General features: G+C 36.0%; 1 protein-coding gene across 4 annotated transcripts in view; it reads right to left on the bottom strand.

Moving 5' to 3' along the window:
* RYR2 (ryanodine receptor 2) overlaps nucleotides 1-15853 on the bottom strand; it is a 793619-nt gene that overhangs the window by 71562 nt on the left and 706204 nt on the right. For 2 of the 4 annotated variants that reach the window (XM_030936088.1, XM_030936089.1), the window contains exons 81-83: nucleotides 15627-15650; nucleotides 2904-3003; nucleotides 1235-1314 (exon numbers count right to left, since the gene is read on the bottom strand). In XM_030936088.1, the coding sequence (XP_030791948.1) occupies nucleotides 1235-1314; nucleotides 2904-3003; nucleotides 15627-15650 (204 nt within the window). The remainder of the gene's footprint in view (nucleotides 1-1234; nucleotides 1315-2903; nucleotides 3004-15626; nucleotides 15651-15853) is intronic. The other 2 variants (XM_030936090.1, XM_030936091.1) reach the window with 1 other exon arrangement.

The raw sequence follows: 15853 nt of genomic DNA, 5'->3' as shown, positions 1-15853 counted from the left end.
TTCAGTTTCCATTTCCATAGTCTTTAAACTGAAAAAACAATAGGAATCATTTGGCTATTAAAATTTTCTCTTTTGTTCTCAGAATGACATCCAGGATCTATGGTCAAAATTTTGGTTAAACGTAAATGTAAAAAAATGCTAAAGCAATGCTTTGTCTTGTTAGCTTACTGTTACATAGCACAATGAAATAGCTATTTCTGACATGGTTAAAATGTATTAGAGATTTCAAATGTAAAGCACATACAAGATGATAGAAAGCATGCTCAAAGGTTTAAGGAAATAAGAATATTGCTTTTCTCCAAATCTTGAAGAGCAGAACAATTCCTATTATCAACGCTGTTCTAAAAAGGGCTCGGCTAAGCAGACAAAATTTTAGTAGTAATATTTTTCAGATAGCGAAGGCAATATAAACTAAATATGTAAAGGATACATATGCACAAAATATATGCACATATGCATATATATATACACACACATGTACAAATAGCAAATATACACATAGTGTATGTATGATACACAGATGTACAGACACACATATACACACAGACACAAAAGCATACAGCCATTTATGGGGTGTGTGATAACTTTTGGTCAAATAAAAAATGAAACAATCATTCGTCTTTTCAAACAAAGGAATGTGGCTTACAGTAAAGGAGATGGTGGAATACATATTCGAAGTTACAAAGAAAACAGACAAGTTCTGCATAGACAAGAAGTACACATTACAGGATTTCTCACTACTGTCTGGATCTAAGGACTTCTGAATATATATACTAAGTAATGAGGGTCTTCTTAAGTAAAACATAAGCAAGAGACGTTATTTTTTATAAATGTTTTGGAGAGATTGTTTTATTTTTCCTTTTTAAAAAGCTATATAATCACTTATTCTGGGAACAGAATGAGCTGGTTACCCTTGCCAGGTTCCAAAACCAGATAGCCACCGTTGGGTAAATGCATGGTGCGAGAGTGGTTCATACCTCAGCACCAGAATTCACTTGACATGATAAAAGGCCGCATTTGATGTTTTCAGATATTTTGACATCATTTGAGGTTTGGATTTGTAACACTATCACATAATTACTTTTTCCCTCTTTTGCTTTCTCTTCAGTACTGTGGTAAACTAAAATTGAACCATATTGTACATAGAAAATAAAATATTTTACAACAAATAGTTCTTTACTATATGGTCCATTTGTCTGAAAAGTACATTATGTGAATGACTGGAAGCTATTACCTGCTGTACTGTGGAGTTCCCACCATTTAAAATAGCAATTCCAAGTTTCAAAGTAGCTGCTACCATTGGTCCAGTTTCACCTAAGAAATATAAAAAAGTAGTGTTTCTTGTATCATTTCGCCTTCTATATTAACCTATTTTACCTCCAATGCTCCACTTTAAAAAGTATTATTATGCTCCCCCGCAAGCAATCTTTATAATGGCGGAGGGAGACTGACTTATGTTCCAAAAAATAATAAAATAATAATAATGCATATTTGGCATCAACATTTTAAAAAATTCTCTATAATATCTAAGAACTGAAACCTTAAGAAGATATAGAAGTAACAGAATAGGAAGACAACTGATCTTGAAATATTGAGACCTGAAATTATTAAGATCCAAGATTACTCATGTGTTTAATAAACATTAAAATAAGGCCGGGCGCGGTGGCTCAAGCCTGTAATCCCAGCACTTTGGGAGGCCGAGACGGGCAGATCACGAGGTCAGGAGATCGAGACCATCCTGGCTAACATGGTGAAACCCCGTCTCCACTAAAAATACAAAAAAACTAGCCGGGCGAGGTGGCGGGCGCCTGTAGTCCCAGCTACTCAGGAGGCTGAGGCAGGAGAATGGCGTGAACCCGGGAGGCGGAGCTTGCAGTGAGCTGAGATTGAGCCACTGCACTCCAGTCTGGGCGACAGAGCGAGACTCCGCCTCAAAAAAAACATTAAAATAAGTATGAGCTACTTAAAACTTTCTTTAAAGAAAATTTCTCTCCCTCTTCCCTCAACAATATTATATACGAAGAACTTTCATCATTGTTATTGTATCACTTTTATTTTAATATGTTTGTAGTCTGGTTTATTAAGCAGACTATTCTCAATTTTAAGTTATTCGGATAATAACACAAAATTTTCTTCAGTATATCATATTTTATTTTTCATTGTTCACCTCTATTTATCTTAGAAATAGAAATAATCTTCTATTTAAGGACAAGGGTACCTAATAACAGAATATACCACCATTGCTTTTCCTTTCCATTACAAATTATATTTAAAATATTTTCACAAAGAAGCTATTATGAATGTACAAAAAAATCATCTTGAAACAAACGGCTACTGAGATATACGACAGCATCTTCATTGTTAAAAAAGTCTCACTTTAAAAGTCTCCATATTTGTATCAAGGGTCAGCAAACTATGGCAAAATACCATAAATTACATAACAAAATTACAGCTTGCCACCTGTGTGTGTAAACAAACTGTGTGTAAATGAAGTTGTTTTGGAACACAGCCACCCTGTTTGTTTACTTATTGTGTCTGGCGGCTTTCGTGCTAAAATGGCACAGTTGAAGAGCTGTGACAGGTTGCATAGTCCTCGAAGCTGAAAACATTGACTCTCTGGCCTTAAAGAAAAAGCTTGGCCACCACCATTTTATAGGATCAGTCTGCTAAGGTTTAGTTTATAACATAGTTTCCAAAACTTAAAGAACAGAATGAAAATGAAGCTGTATAGTAAGACTGAAAAACAAATTAACATTGGTCTCCATAAACAATGAGAGCTCGTATTTGTGAACCAGAAATCCTGGGACTAAATGAGTCAGTGGAATTGAAATGAGGGAGCACCTTGAGAGTAACGAGGAAATCTGAAGAACAGACATTTGTGAGGGGAACCCAAGGAACCTTACCTTTGCTGGCACTGATGGTCTGCAGCACCATCTCAGCCGCACCACGGTCGTGGAGTCGGGCTTGCTGGTATAGAAGCTTTTGCTTTTCCATTTCTTTTTCCTGAACACAAATCCCAACCATTTATGTTGAGGGTATCAGTAAGCACAGCAGATTTCTACAGACCATATTTTTAGTCATCTCTTCATGTATGGGCTCTATGACAACATTATGGACCATTTCAACACCAACGATGTTTTTAAACAGATATTATTAACATATCCAACTCTTGTTTCCCCCCCCCCTTTATAGTTTTCTTGATATGCTTTTGGTACTGGTTTATCAGCATGGATTTGTTTTTCTCAATTTTAATTATTTGATTCATCCAAAGCCTGTATCACAGTTTTGAAGTACTGTACTTCGTCAATGAAGCTTGCACTTTCTGATTTATACATTTGTGCATAAGTTTGTCACGTTTTTAATAATCTCCCATGCCATGGCCATAACTTGATACTGCTCAGCAAATGGCTCGAGTTGCAAGGTATCACTGAATCACAGAAAAACATTAACTGAGATGTCTTGAAGTTTAAGCAAAATTGAAAGCTGATATGAATAAAAAGGGAGGCTTCAACAAAGTAGTGGATTTATGATACAGATCTCCCCAGTCACCCCCAAAGAATAAGAGATGCAATGTGCCTTTATATTTTGTATTCTCTGGTGGTAACAAACGATACTGCATGGTGCTGCTGGAGCAATGGCTGGAGTTTATTCTTTTCCACTTAAGCTACCACTGAAAACATAAAGAAGAAAATAAAAATAAAATATAAAGGCACAGCAAGTTCAAGACTGGTATGACCATTCACTTGAGCAATCCAGTTCACTGGAGAATTGAGAAGGAACTAAGCAGTATAAGTTGCAGAATGAAAGTTGCATAGAGCCCTATGACAGTGAGTCCATCAAATGGCGTGGTAGAGAAGCTTAGTCAATGGGACATGAAACAGTCAATTAGTATCATGTCCATAAACACAACGGCCAAAACATATATGACCTAACAGCAGGAAGAGCTGCAGCAGAGGTAGCCAGAATGACAGCTTTGCTGCCATAAACTTTCCATCCAAAATACAGAAAATAGACACTGGAAGATGGAAGAGGTTTAAAAAATGAAGGCTTGCTAGTTACAGAATATGAAAAATAAAGTGAACTAAAAGGAGGGGGAAAAGAAATGGGCTCAAACAAATGAAAAAAAGAAACCTTTAAATCAAAAGCAACCAACACAGACATTTATGCTGTTACCAGAGAGTTCTCGCCGAGGCTGGCAAATTTGTTTCTTAAATCTTTGATAATATCGTGCTGCGAAAACAAAATTGATCAGGGTTTTTTTGTCACACTATAGTTAGCGCTCCTGTGGTTAAATTTTATGTTTTCTTAAATTATGTGATAGGCCTAAATGGAAGCAGAGAAAAGAAAAAAAAAAAAAAAAAAGAGGCAGCTTTGCTTTATATGTAGCCATGCTAACATCTATAAGGTTTGCCTTCATGTTTAAACCTCTTCCTGTGAAGTCAAAAACAAAACAGAAACAGAACCACACAGACACACAAAACCATTTTGTCATTACAACACAGTTTCAGAAAAACTGAAAGAGGACCCTTTCGTCTGCTCTTTAGGTGTTGTTTAAAACTGATGAGCAACATTTGATTCTTCCTTTTAGACCCAACAATCTTTTATGTTCCTCCCATTGCCAGAGCTCTATGTGGAACGTTCGCTTAATGCTTAACCAACTCCTTTTGTGGGAGAGTTTTTCAGTAAGAAAATGATAAGAAATTATACGCTCACGAAACTGTCCTATCATTTTCATCAACTAAAGAGGCAAGGGAGTCAGGAAGAAGTTCTTCTATTGACCTAACAGAACACACAAAGACAGTCATCAGGAAACTCACAGAAGATGGAAGATGGCAACATGCCACACACTCTTGAGAAAAAACATAACAAAACAACAGTTTGCCATTTGTGCTCCAAAAGTGGGAAGATCAGTTAAAGACCTGTCAGAACAACTTGCACTGTAGTCTATAAGGTCCCAGTAACCTCCTCAGTAACTGAAATCAACACATGAGGTATGGACCTTACAAGGTCCAAGAAATAGACAGGATCTTAGACTACCTTGTATAAAATAAACTCCCTGGACACGTCACTCAGTTTCCTATATTGCATCTAAATTTTAATAATCAATGTTATCAGGATGATGAAAGTCATTTGAAAAAAAAAAAAAAGCATTGAGCCAAAAAGATATACTAATCTAGACGCAGAAAAATACTGTATTTCATAAACAGAGATCAAGTCAACCTCTCTGCTGAATTTATTCTTTGTTGAACTGAAATTGGAAGCTCTCCCTTCAGGATTCTTTAACACTATTTCTTTCTAGTACTTTGCCCTTTGAGAACAGCTTCTGGGCATGTAATTTAATCTGTCATTGGGAAAGTTTATTATAAATTAAAAAAAAAATAAAACCCTGAAAGTTAAACCAGAAAATTTTCAGATACTAAGATGAATTATGTAAAAAGATTTTTTTAAACTGCAGATTAGCTTTTCTAAACAAATTGTAGACAGATCTTTCATAAGCATCTTACTCAGGAAAATAACATCTTGAAAGCACCTTTTCAAAAATAGAGTTCTCTGACACACCAGATTTTGCTTAAACTGCCTAAGGCTCTTAAATAACCACCACCTGCAGTTCAGTCTTTGTGTTGTTTCAAGGTTATTTCAAGGTTACACAGTAAGGTGAGGAAAAAAAGAGCAGCTCCAGAATTTAAATTTTCCCTTAGGCAAAACGTTCTGTTTGCCAAGAGCAACCAAGAATTATCAGTGCACATCCTAATAAGCTTGTTATGAGGTTTTTTCAAGGTCAAATATGGTCATGTATCAGACCCATGATCAAATCACTGGTAATGAACAGAAGTATTTTACATCATGATTTGCTTTTGGTTATAACTGAAGTTTGTAATTACATTGCTAATATTATTTCATTTTGTCTAAGAATGTGTCAAGCTTTTAACACCGGGGGAAACAAGTAGAAAGTCTCGAAGAAAAACAACTATATTTAGTTCTTCAACAACTTGTCTTAAGTGAGAAAAAATGATTGAAATAGGGAGAATTACAATTGTCCCTTGCTCCTCGATGGAGAAACTATTAGGTTGGTGCCAAGGTAACTGTAGTTTTTGCCACTGACCTAATCAGTTTATCCTCGTAATGGAGATGAAAAGATATTTTAAACCAGGGTAGCCTGGTTACAGGAAAGGAATTTACATTGTTTCTGAAGGACCTGCCTCAGCTCCATTGACCTCTGGGGCAGAACTTGAGCAGATCACAGACTGAGTCTACCAAATCTGTCATCTGTTCGTCATACAAAATAAGCCCATCTACTTTGTGTTTGTTTGTATTTCCATGACTTCAACAACTGTAGAAAATATTTTCATAATATTTTCATCAGAAACTGTAGGTGGTAGCAAGTTATAAGAGAATAGAAATATCCAGGAACAAAACTCCTTAAATTTCCCGTAATTTAGTAATGTCATAAGTCAACTTGAAATATTTTTAATTAGCATCTTATAGTTATGACCTACAAGGTGATGTTGAATATCAATATTATAAGAAATAAAAAGACTGAAAAATAGAAGATTTAATTGGTAACAATGGGGACAATGAAGAAAGGGAGTGAAATTGTACTAATAATTTGGTTTGCAGCACAAACAGGTCAACTCAGACTAAGGAAAGTCAAAAGCATGGATAAGAGACACCTTCTCCACTTCAATTAATTTTTTTCTGTTGTATTCCAGTTCCTGAAAAATGTACATTAGCTACATTTCTGTAGTGTTGACTCACAGTGATGGGAAAATACCAAGATTATAATTTTGTTTAAAATGAGTCGTTCCTAACTTTTTTTTTAAATTAAATAAATAAGCCAGGCACGGTGGCTCATGCCTATAACCCCAGCATTTTGGAAGGCTGAAGTGGGAGGATTGCTTGAGCCCAGGAGCTCTAGACCAGCCTGGGCAAATAGCAAGACCCTGTCTCTATAAAAAACTAAAAATAGCCAGGCTTTGCGGTGTGCACCTGTAGGCCCAGGTGAAAGAATCACTGGAGGCCAGGATTGTGCCAGTGCACTCCAGCCTGAGCAACAGAGCAAGACCTTGCCAATAAATAAATGTATGTATGTATGTATGTATGTATGTACATGAAATTTCCTAGAAGATCCATGAAGACAGGAGGCTTTCTTTGTTTTAACCACACCAGTACACACATACTATACATCCAGTACAGTTCTCTGAAAATAAAAGGTGTTCAAGAAAATTTGCATGAATAAATGACAGAACTAAATGATGTGATATCCTACAGTCCGTGATCACAACTAATCTAAAATATTACAAATGTTATCTTTTTTGTTTGAAGTGCTACAAAATTAGTAGCTCTAAAAGTTTGTTTTTTAGTTCATGCTTAAAGAGGTCTTCAGAATTATACACATACAAATAATAATCAAATTGTGGGCTTTAGCTCATTTAATTTTTTGTTCAGATCTTTCATCATTATCCACTCTTTATTACTGATCTTTCAAACAGTATGATAATCTTCCAGAATTCTACTTCTTGACAGGATAAGCAGTTTCTAATGCTGTCTCTTTAACACTCTGTAAAAATGGTATCAAAGTTTGACTAATCTACAGAGACAAAAGAAACACTAAACCAGGGTCAAGTAAGTCAGTTAATGCACTAGAGGCTTTGACGTTAGATATCCTGTGTAATATGACTTTACAGTTTAATTCTTCCAATATTATATACACTTGCATTTTGGGTGGAATATTGTTTCTCAGGGATTCAGCATATTTAGAAGTAATTTAAAACGATGCAAAAGCAATAAAACTCAACTAAGTTGAAATAATTTTCTATTTCAGGGTCCAGTTGTCACAATTTACACTTTACCACGGAAAGCTTAATTAACAAGGTATAAAAAGGAAAGAAAAGATGAGAAACTCTAAAATCAGAAGTTATCAAATTAGCAAAGTTAAGCTGACTTATCATTAGAGGGAATGTAGTTTATTCCTAAATGCAATATTGATTTAAAACAGCGGTCATTTACCTACTTATTTGTTTAAGCCTTAAAGAGCACTGGATACTGCCTTGAATACAGAAAGCAAGTACTATGCAGTTCTTTCACTCCTAGGATAGCCTGATGAAAGAGAGAATAAGAACAAGAAGAAAACTTGGGGCCACTAAGGATACAAAGCTTTGGTTAGGTCATGAGGGTGCCAGAGTGGTGGACTAATTAGTGGGAAAATGGGAAGTCAGAATAACTTTGATCATAGATTGGATCACAGCAGCTCATTACTTGAACTTTGAAAACTCACAACTGTAGAAGCTCTAGTGTCTGTAATTCTAGATCTTCATGAATGGGTATTAACCCTACCCCAGATCAACTCTTGAGAAACAGCTGTGCTCTAAGTATTTGACACAGTTCCAAATCCCCTGCCAAGAATTATCTGTCTAGCTGGGAAGAGAATTTTTCTGGAGACTATCTGGAAAGGTGGCACATGTGTATTTCTTCAATTCTTCCAGATACTTGGTACTCATTTTATGCTATTCCAGGTAGCATCTGCACAACTGGACTCTATTGCACAAATTGTCAAAAAATGATGTTAACTGAATTGTTGAGGACATTTTTTGTCATCCTCAGGGAAAAAAATGCTATTGAATTTTAACTTTAGAAATTTGTTTTTTCCAGTCAGGAAGACTACATTTTAAATATTATTATATTTAATATTCCTAATATGTTTTATATATTATGTATTATATTTAATGATATTGATATTTATAATGAACTTTATGAAATTTACAAATATTATATAAATCACATAAAGTTCATTATATTAAATTTTATTACATTTATGTAATTTCATGTTGGCTCCTATACTTATGTAATTTACATTTATGTCATTTCATGTAATTTATGTTAAGTGTATGTAATTTCCCATTGGCTCCTAGAAAGCTTGGAGTCAGATATTCTGACAATCCACATTAAACTGACAAGACTCCATGGCATGGGTTTCTAGATGAACCTATTCCTGGAAGGCCCTACTGTTTGTCTCTCAATCGTTTTTTTTTTTCCCCCCCTTCAGCTTACTGTGTTATGTGTAATTCTGTGATTCTTTAAATACTAAACTAGGAAAAGGTGGGATACGTATGTATGTACAGAAGACATTATTTTCTTTTTTTTTTTGAGATGGAGTCTCACTCTGCTGCCCAGCCTGGAGTGCAATGGTGCAATCTTGGCTCACTGCAACCTCTGCCTCTTGGGTTCAAGCTATTCTCGTGCCTCGGCCTCCCGAGTAGCTGGGATTACAGGCCCCCACCACCATGCCCAGCTAATTTTTGTATTTTTAGAAGAGATGGGATTTTACCATGTTGCCCGGGCTGGTGTTGAACACCTGACCTCAGGTGATCCACCCACCTCGGCCTCCCAAAGTGCTGGGATTACAGGCATGATCCACCATGCCTGGCTGACGTTATTTTCTATAAAACATTTCTGTTGTCACATTCCTGTTCTAAAACACGTGGAGTTTATTTTCTTTTTCAATCTTCCACAAACGATAAATAGTGATAAAAACTCGCATGCTTTCATCAATACTTATGCAATTAGAGGAACTGCGCAATTGCCCTTAAAAATGAAGAGAATTTATACCTGATAGCAAACCACACAACTGTTAAAGGTGGACTTGACACCTGAGAACATCTAGTTCAAAGCTCTTTGTTCAAAGAACAGAAAGCTGAGAAATAGAGAGGCTGAGGTCACACGGCACCTGGCTGATAATCCAGGTCTCCTGTGTTGTGTGGTTTATGTTCACCACACTGTAGAAGTTTATCTATGGGCTTCCCTGACTTTTTTTTAGCAGAGAAAGTGAAGTTGATTAATTATAATAATAACAGCAAATATTTAGGGATGGTTATGTGATAGTCAATGTTCTGAGTGCCTTATATATATTGTCTAATTTAGTCCTCATCACAACCCTGTGAAGTAGATACTATAATTAGACCCACTTTATAGATAGAAAAATTGAGGCTTCTGCTCACACAGCTAGATGTTCAAGCTGGGATTCAAACACAGGAAGTCCATCTGAGTGTCTGCTCTTAATGAGTCTGCTGCCTTCCATTTACCTTACGTAATTTGCTCATGTATAAGCTTCAACTGAGATTATTTTTTAAATGACAACACATGAAGTTAAATTACTGTGCATATGAAAAGTGCACAAGTATATATGTCGATACATGTTCCAGGACATCCTACAGATATTAACGTCTGTCCCTTATATAAAATGATATAGTGTTTGCACATAACCTACGTACGTCCTCCTGTCTACTTTAAATAATCTCTAGATCTCTTATAATGCCTAATACAAAATGTAAATGCTATGTAAATTGTTGTTATGCTGTATTGTTTTGGGAATAGTGACAAGGGAAAAAAGTCTGTACTTGTTGGGTAAAGAAGCAAATCTTTTTTTCGAATATTTAAATCTGTAGTTGGTTGAATCCTAGGATGTGGAAACCACAAATACAGAGGGCCAGCTGTATGTCTCCTACACAGACTGCTATTTTGGTCCACATACTCATATGCATGAATTACTGTATACAATATAGGGGGCTGTGCTTTCTGGGAGTCTTCTTTGTATCAAGGCCAGGATCCCCACCCCAACCTATGCCCTTCTCTCTAAGCCTTGGCTACTTGCCTTGCTTCTGAGCCAGAATGGCCCTAGAAATGACTGCCACCACACTGTGCGCTTATGAAAGCCAGCTGCTACCATCATTACCACTCACCAAGGAGACCCCATGTTAATGGATAAGGAGAGACTGTGGTGCCTGGACACTCAACAGGCTGTACTCAAGGCGGTTCTGGCTTCCCCATGGGTTCCCTGGAAGAATTGGTTAATATCAGCAGAAAGTATGATGAAATTAACCCTCTGTGACCAGTAAGTGACAGGAGATGTAAGGAACCTGCATATGAAGTGCCCATCCTCCTTCCCCAGGAGGCACTGTTCTGTTCTGTAACGCGTATGGTCTCTCAGGAGGCATCCCACACAACTGAGCAAGAAGCTGAACTGCTCAACGGCTATGACCAGCTCAGGAACACTCAGTCTTCTATTTGCCCTGCCTCATTCCCTGTATCGTTTCTCTATTTCTCTATTTCCCGTAACTCTTAATTCCCTGGGATTGTAACACCCCTTCCCCCAGTAAAGTGTTAGCACATAAGCTTTTGCCCGTGTTTTCTAGGAAATCTGAGCTAAGACACGAGATGATTACTTGAGATACGTAATTTTATTGTATAAAAATGTAGTTGGCAGACTGCAGCAATCAGAGTGAGTACTGGAGGACACTGGCCATCAAAATTCCTTCCCTCTTCCCCTCTATGCTTCCATAGTATAAAAAGCAACTCTTAATGCTTTAGTCCATATTTTGGATACCATATACCTCCTGCAGTAGGAACTAAAGAATTATAAATTTTCTTGATATATGGAATAATTGTTTCAATATTTTATATCCATAGCTATATCTTCCATTTTTATGCATTTAAAAATTCTCTTTGCTAAGATTCAGGAAGACTTTTTAATTTAAAATGCTGTGTTACTACGAAAAGCACCAAATAAACCCATTCAAAGTTCAAATTATGTAGCCATGGGGGGCAGTATATCTTACAGCCAATTCATTCTTGTGGCATTACCAAAACATTGTATTCTATTAAAAATTAGATTCACGGATGGGCCAGACAAAAATTTTTTATCGTTGGGGTAGTGCTACATAATATCAATCCTTAAAACATTTTGTACCTAAATTGGTTCTTCCATACTTAATGGCACATACCGTGGGATACGAGCTGGGTATTGGTTTGAGTATGTTATCAGGTATGACAATATTTTGTTTGTGTCTCAGGTCCATCTGAGAGAATATGCTGGTTTCCTAAGTATTTATTACAGAATTACCAACTCTGCCATAGGCATATTTAGAATTTAACACATAAGAAATTCTCTTTAATCAATAGTACAGAAAAATAGGACCTCAGACTCATCAGATAATTCATCTGTGAATTAGAAATTGGGCATTCGCCAAAAGGAAGATGCAGTTTGCCTAATATTTGAGAAAGATGGCCTGGAAGACGAGTTAACACTCCATTCCTCTCGCTTATCTAAGCTTCACTGTCATTAATTTAGATTTGGCAGTAAACAAGAAATCTATATTATAGTTCCTTAATATTCTAAAGAAATGCTTTCACTAAATTATTATTTAATGCTATATGCTCAGATTTTAGAGAAGAGCAATAAAAGAAGTATCCCTCTAAAGAATGTTTCTGAGTTTTTTATAAAATCAGTTAATAAATGTCTACTGCAGTATCAAAGCTCTTTGTTGATCTAGGTGAGACAAACCCATAATGCTCAGAAAAATGATGTTATTTGACTTGAAACATTATTGTTTATTGTTATTTGCCTTATCAAAAATTAAAAAGTTAAATCTAGCATTCAACTCCAATAATTATGTTTTCAGGTAACTGGTAAAACATTTCTTCCCTTTCAATTAATATCAGCCTCTTTATAAGATTTAACTCCTTTTTAATGCTTTTGATACAGAAGTTGCTCCAAACCTAAAAAATAATTAACTAAATATGCAATAAAGTCATTTAATAAGTAGTTATAGGAAAAGCATATTTACATGTATTACAGATGAAAGAGGGAATTTTGTAATCAGGTTAAATCAGGCAAGTTTTAATTTAACAGGATCATATCAATAATACATATATGTGATGGAAGAAGAAACGAGCTGGCAAGTCATTCCTCTTTCCTTGTTTTCCATGTTTTTTGAGCTTTACTGCATTCTTCATGGAAAATTTCCCTATAGTACCACTTTTCTTTTTACCTACTTTGTTTCTCTTCTCAGTGACTTTATGGAATACTTTACAGGGAAAGAATTTAAATAGAAACTATAGCAAATATTAATAATTAACCAGCTATAGGGATAGAATTCAATTACCACACACTTTGTGTTATTTCCAAACTTATTTGATATAATTCGTTATAAGAATTATTGAAACTGACAAATAGCCTTTCATATTTGTAACTTATGTGAATAACTCCACTATTAGACCATGTCTCAATTACGTCAAATAGACATCTCAATGTAAAAAGTATGGTAGATTACTATATTTATAAACAATAAATTTTTCAGTGGTTTTGTTGGTATCACATAGTCGATCTCAGAGAAGAGTATCTTTATAGGGAATTAATTAGATATATCTCTGTTTCTCAACTTTGTATTATTTCATACCACTTACACAGTATTTTGTTAAGAGTAGCATGTTACATAAATTAGGTGTAAATTACAGTCCCAAATCAGATGGAGGTCACTAAAAAAAAAATCTCATTAGGAAGTGCAAATCCCCAAATCTGGTGTCCTGCATTACACCTATAAATGTGTGGCAATTCCCAGCACTTCAAAAGCCTGCCTCTTGCTGAGACAGTCATACCTGCTGGTCTATATCCTCTGTTTTGGAATTAATTGCCAGGTTTCACCATCATGGGAATACTTGTCCACTCTTCTAAGTTCAAAGGTAACCCTTTCTCTCCAGTCACACTCCATATCTCATTTGATTTCTTGTCCTTAGTCTGGCCTGAATCCTAGTGTCTAAATATTAAGATGCCACCACAAGTTGTCTTTCAGACTTCTTTTCTGAATAAGGAACCTTTCTAATGTCACTACATTTGACCCTATTTATCAAACTGATCTCTCTGAAACTGCATTCCTCTTTCAAGGCAAAATGGTTTTGTTGGCTAGCAACACCTTCTCCATCATCCAGCCCCATCATCCAACTATCAATGCATTCTTGAGGCATTAACTTTTATGCTACTTAGGAAATCAGTTCTTTACTTGATGTTAGGTGATCCCTTCATGTTTTCATCCCTCAACAATTTGCAGAAATTTTATATGAAACAATTAATGATAAAAAATCAAAATCTACCAAATTATTATTATATCCATTCTTATCTATTATTTAAGCCCATAATATATTATTGGGTGTTAGGCTCATTATATGCCATTAACCATTATATTCATTAGATCAGAGCTGCATCTGATAGTATATACATGATTTACATTTTGAAATTTACAAGGATGATGATACAAGAACAATAGATTCCTCCCACTATAATAGTGAGTTAAAAAAATTAAAAAGTGGCCGGGTGTGGTGGCTCACGCCTGTAATCCCAGCACTTTGGGAGGCCGAGACAGGTGGATCATGAGGTCAGGAGATAAATACCACCCTGGCCGACATGGTGAAACCCCATCTCTGCTAAAATACAAAAATTAGTCGGGCATGGTGGCGTGTCCTGTAGTCCCAGCTACTCGGGAGGCTGGAGCAGGGGAATGGGTTGAACCTGGGAGGCGGAGATTGCAGTGAGTTGAGATCATGCCACTGCACTCCAGCCTAGTGACGCAGGGAGACTCTGTCTCAAAAAAAAAAAAAAGAAACTTTAACGTAGTTTCTTCAGGACAGTCTAAAATTCATTTTGGCAGCAAATATTTCACTTTTTTTTTTTTTTTTTAAAGAAGGCAAAGTAGAATAGTTTACACTTATAAACTAAAAAGCTTTTTTGTTGTTGAGACAGAGTTTCGCTCTTGTCGTCCGGGCTGGAGTGCAATGGAGCAATCTTGGCTCATTGCAACCTCCTCCTCCCAGGTTCAAGTGATTCTCCTGCCTCAGCCTCCCGAGTGGCTGGGATTACAGGCTTGCACTACCACGCCCGGCTAATTTTTGTATTTTTAGTAGAGATAGGGTTTCACCACGTTGGCCAGGCTTGAACTTCTGATCTCAAGTGATCCACCAGCCTCAGCCTCCCAAAGTGCTGGGATCACAAGTGTGAGCCACTGCGCCCAGCCACCTAAAAAGGTTTTTTTTTTTTCTTTTCTTTTAAAAACAAAAACAAAAACAAAAACAAAAACAGAAAACAAAAACAAAAGTCTTTATGGTTATCATCTTCCCAGAACGTTTATAATTGGTTTTCCTACTAAATAGCCTTATGAAAATAAAACACAAGCTTAACAAGGTTCATATTAACATAAGCAATTTTGTAATTCTATAACAAAATGTTTTCTTTTAGCAAATGTTCCCAGTATTCAAAATGTTAAGAGAGAAATAGTCATCTAGTTCTTCCCTTTAATGCAATGATGAAATCAGTATTGAAATCATGGAATATAATCTCCAGTTACTAATTGAAGTGATTACTAGCACAATGAAAAAGCAGGCTTCTTTCCAATCTCACCAGCAATACCATTCATCATGTCTGTTTTCAAGTAATAAAACTAGGGTTGAGAAAACATCAAGAGGGATAAGGTCAGAACACTGCACCAAAAATGAGAAGTCCCTGGTTTAAAAAGTTTGTCATCTAAAGGGCTGGATTCCTTTATCCCAGCACAGTATACAGCTCAAAGTTAGCTGGAGGATAAAATTTCAAATTATGAGTCATATAAATTGCAAGAAGAATAAGCCTGTGTCAAAGGAAGGGATCCTGAAGAGACCAATTGCATTGGAGCTACAAACTTGTAGAAAGATTTTCAAGACCTCCTTTTTACAAAAGAATCCAAGATGTTGGGTCTAACAAAGGTAAATGTCACAAGAAACCGAAACTCAGACCCAGACAAATACACACATATATATAGTTTTACCTTGCTGCGTTGGGATCCTGTGACCTTAAGGAAGGATGAGGACAAGAAGCAAAATAGCAATAAACAATTGCTCTGAAGACAACGGATAGACCATAAATGGTGTGCACTTCAGAAAAACAGTATTATTTGCTACTCACAGCTCATTCTAACTGACCTCACTTTCTTATCAATAAAGATGACTTTGAGAATAGAAAACACATACATTAGAAAAGATTATAGAAATCATA

Source organism: Rhinopithecus roxellana, chromosome 8 (genome assembly GCF_007565055.1).
Source record: "Rhinopithecus roxellana isolate Shanxi Qingling chromosome 8, ASM756505v1, whole genome shotgun sequence".
NCBI lineage: Eukaryota > Metazoa > Chordata > Mammalia > Primates > Cercopithecidae > Rhinopithecus > Rhinopithecus roxellana.
Note: the sequence above shows the minus strand (reverse complement) of the source record. Positions and strands in the feature narration are given on the sequence as shown.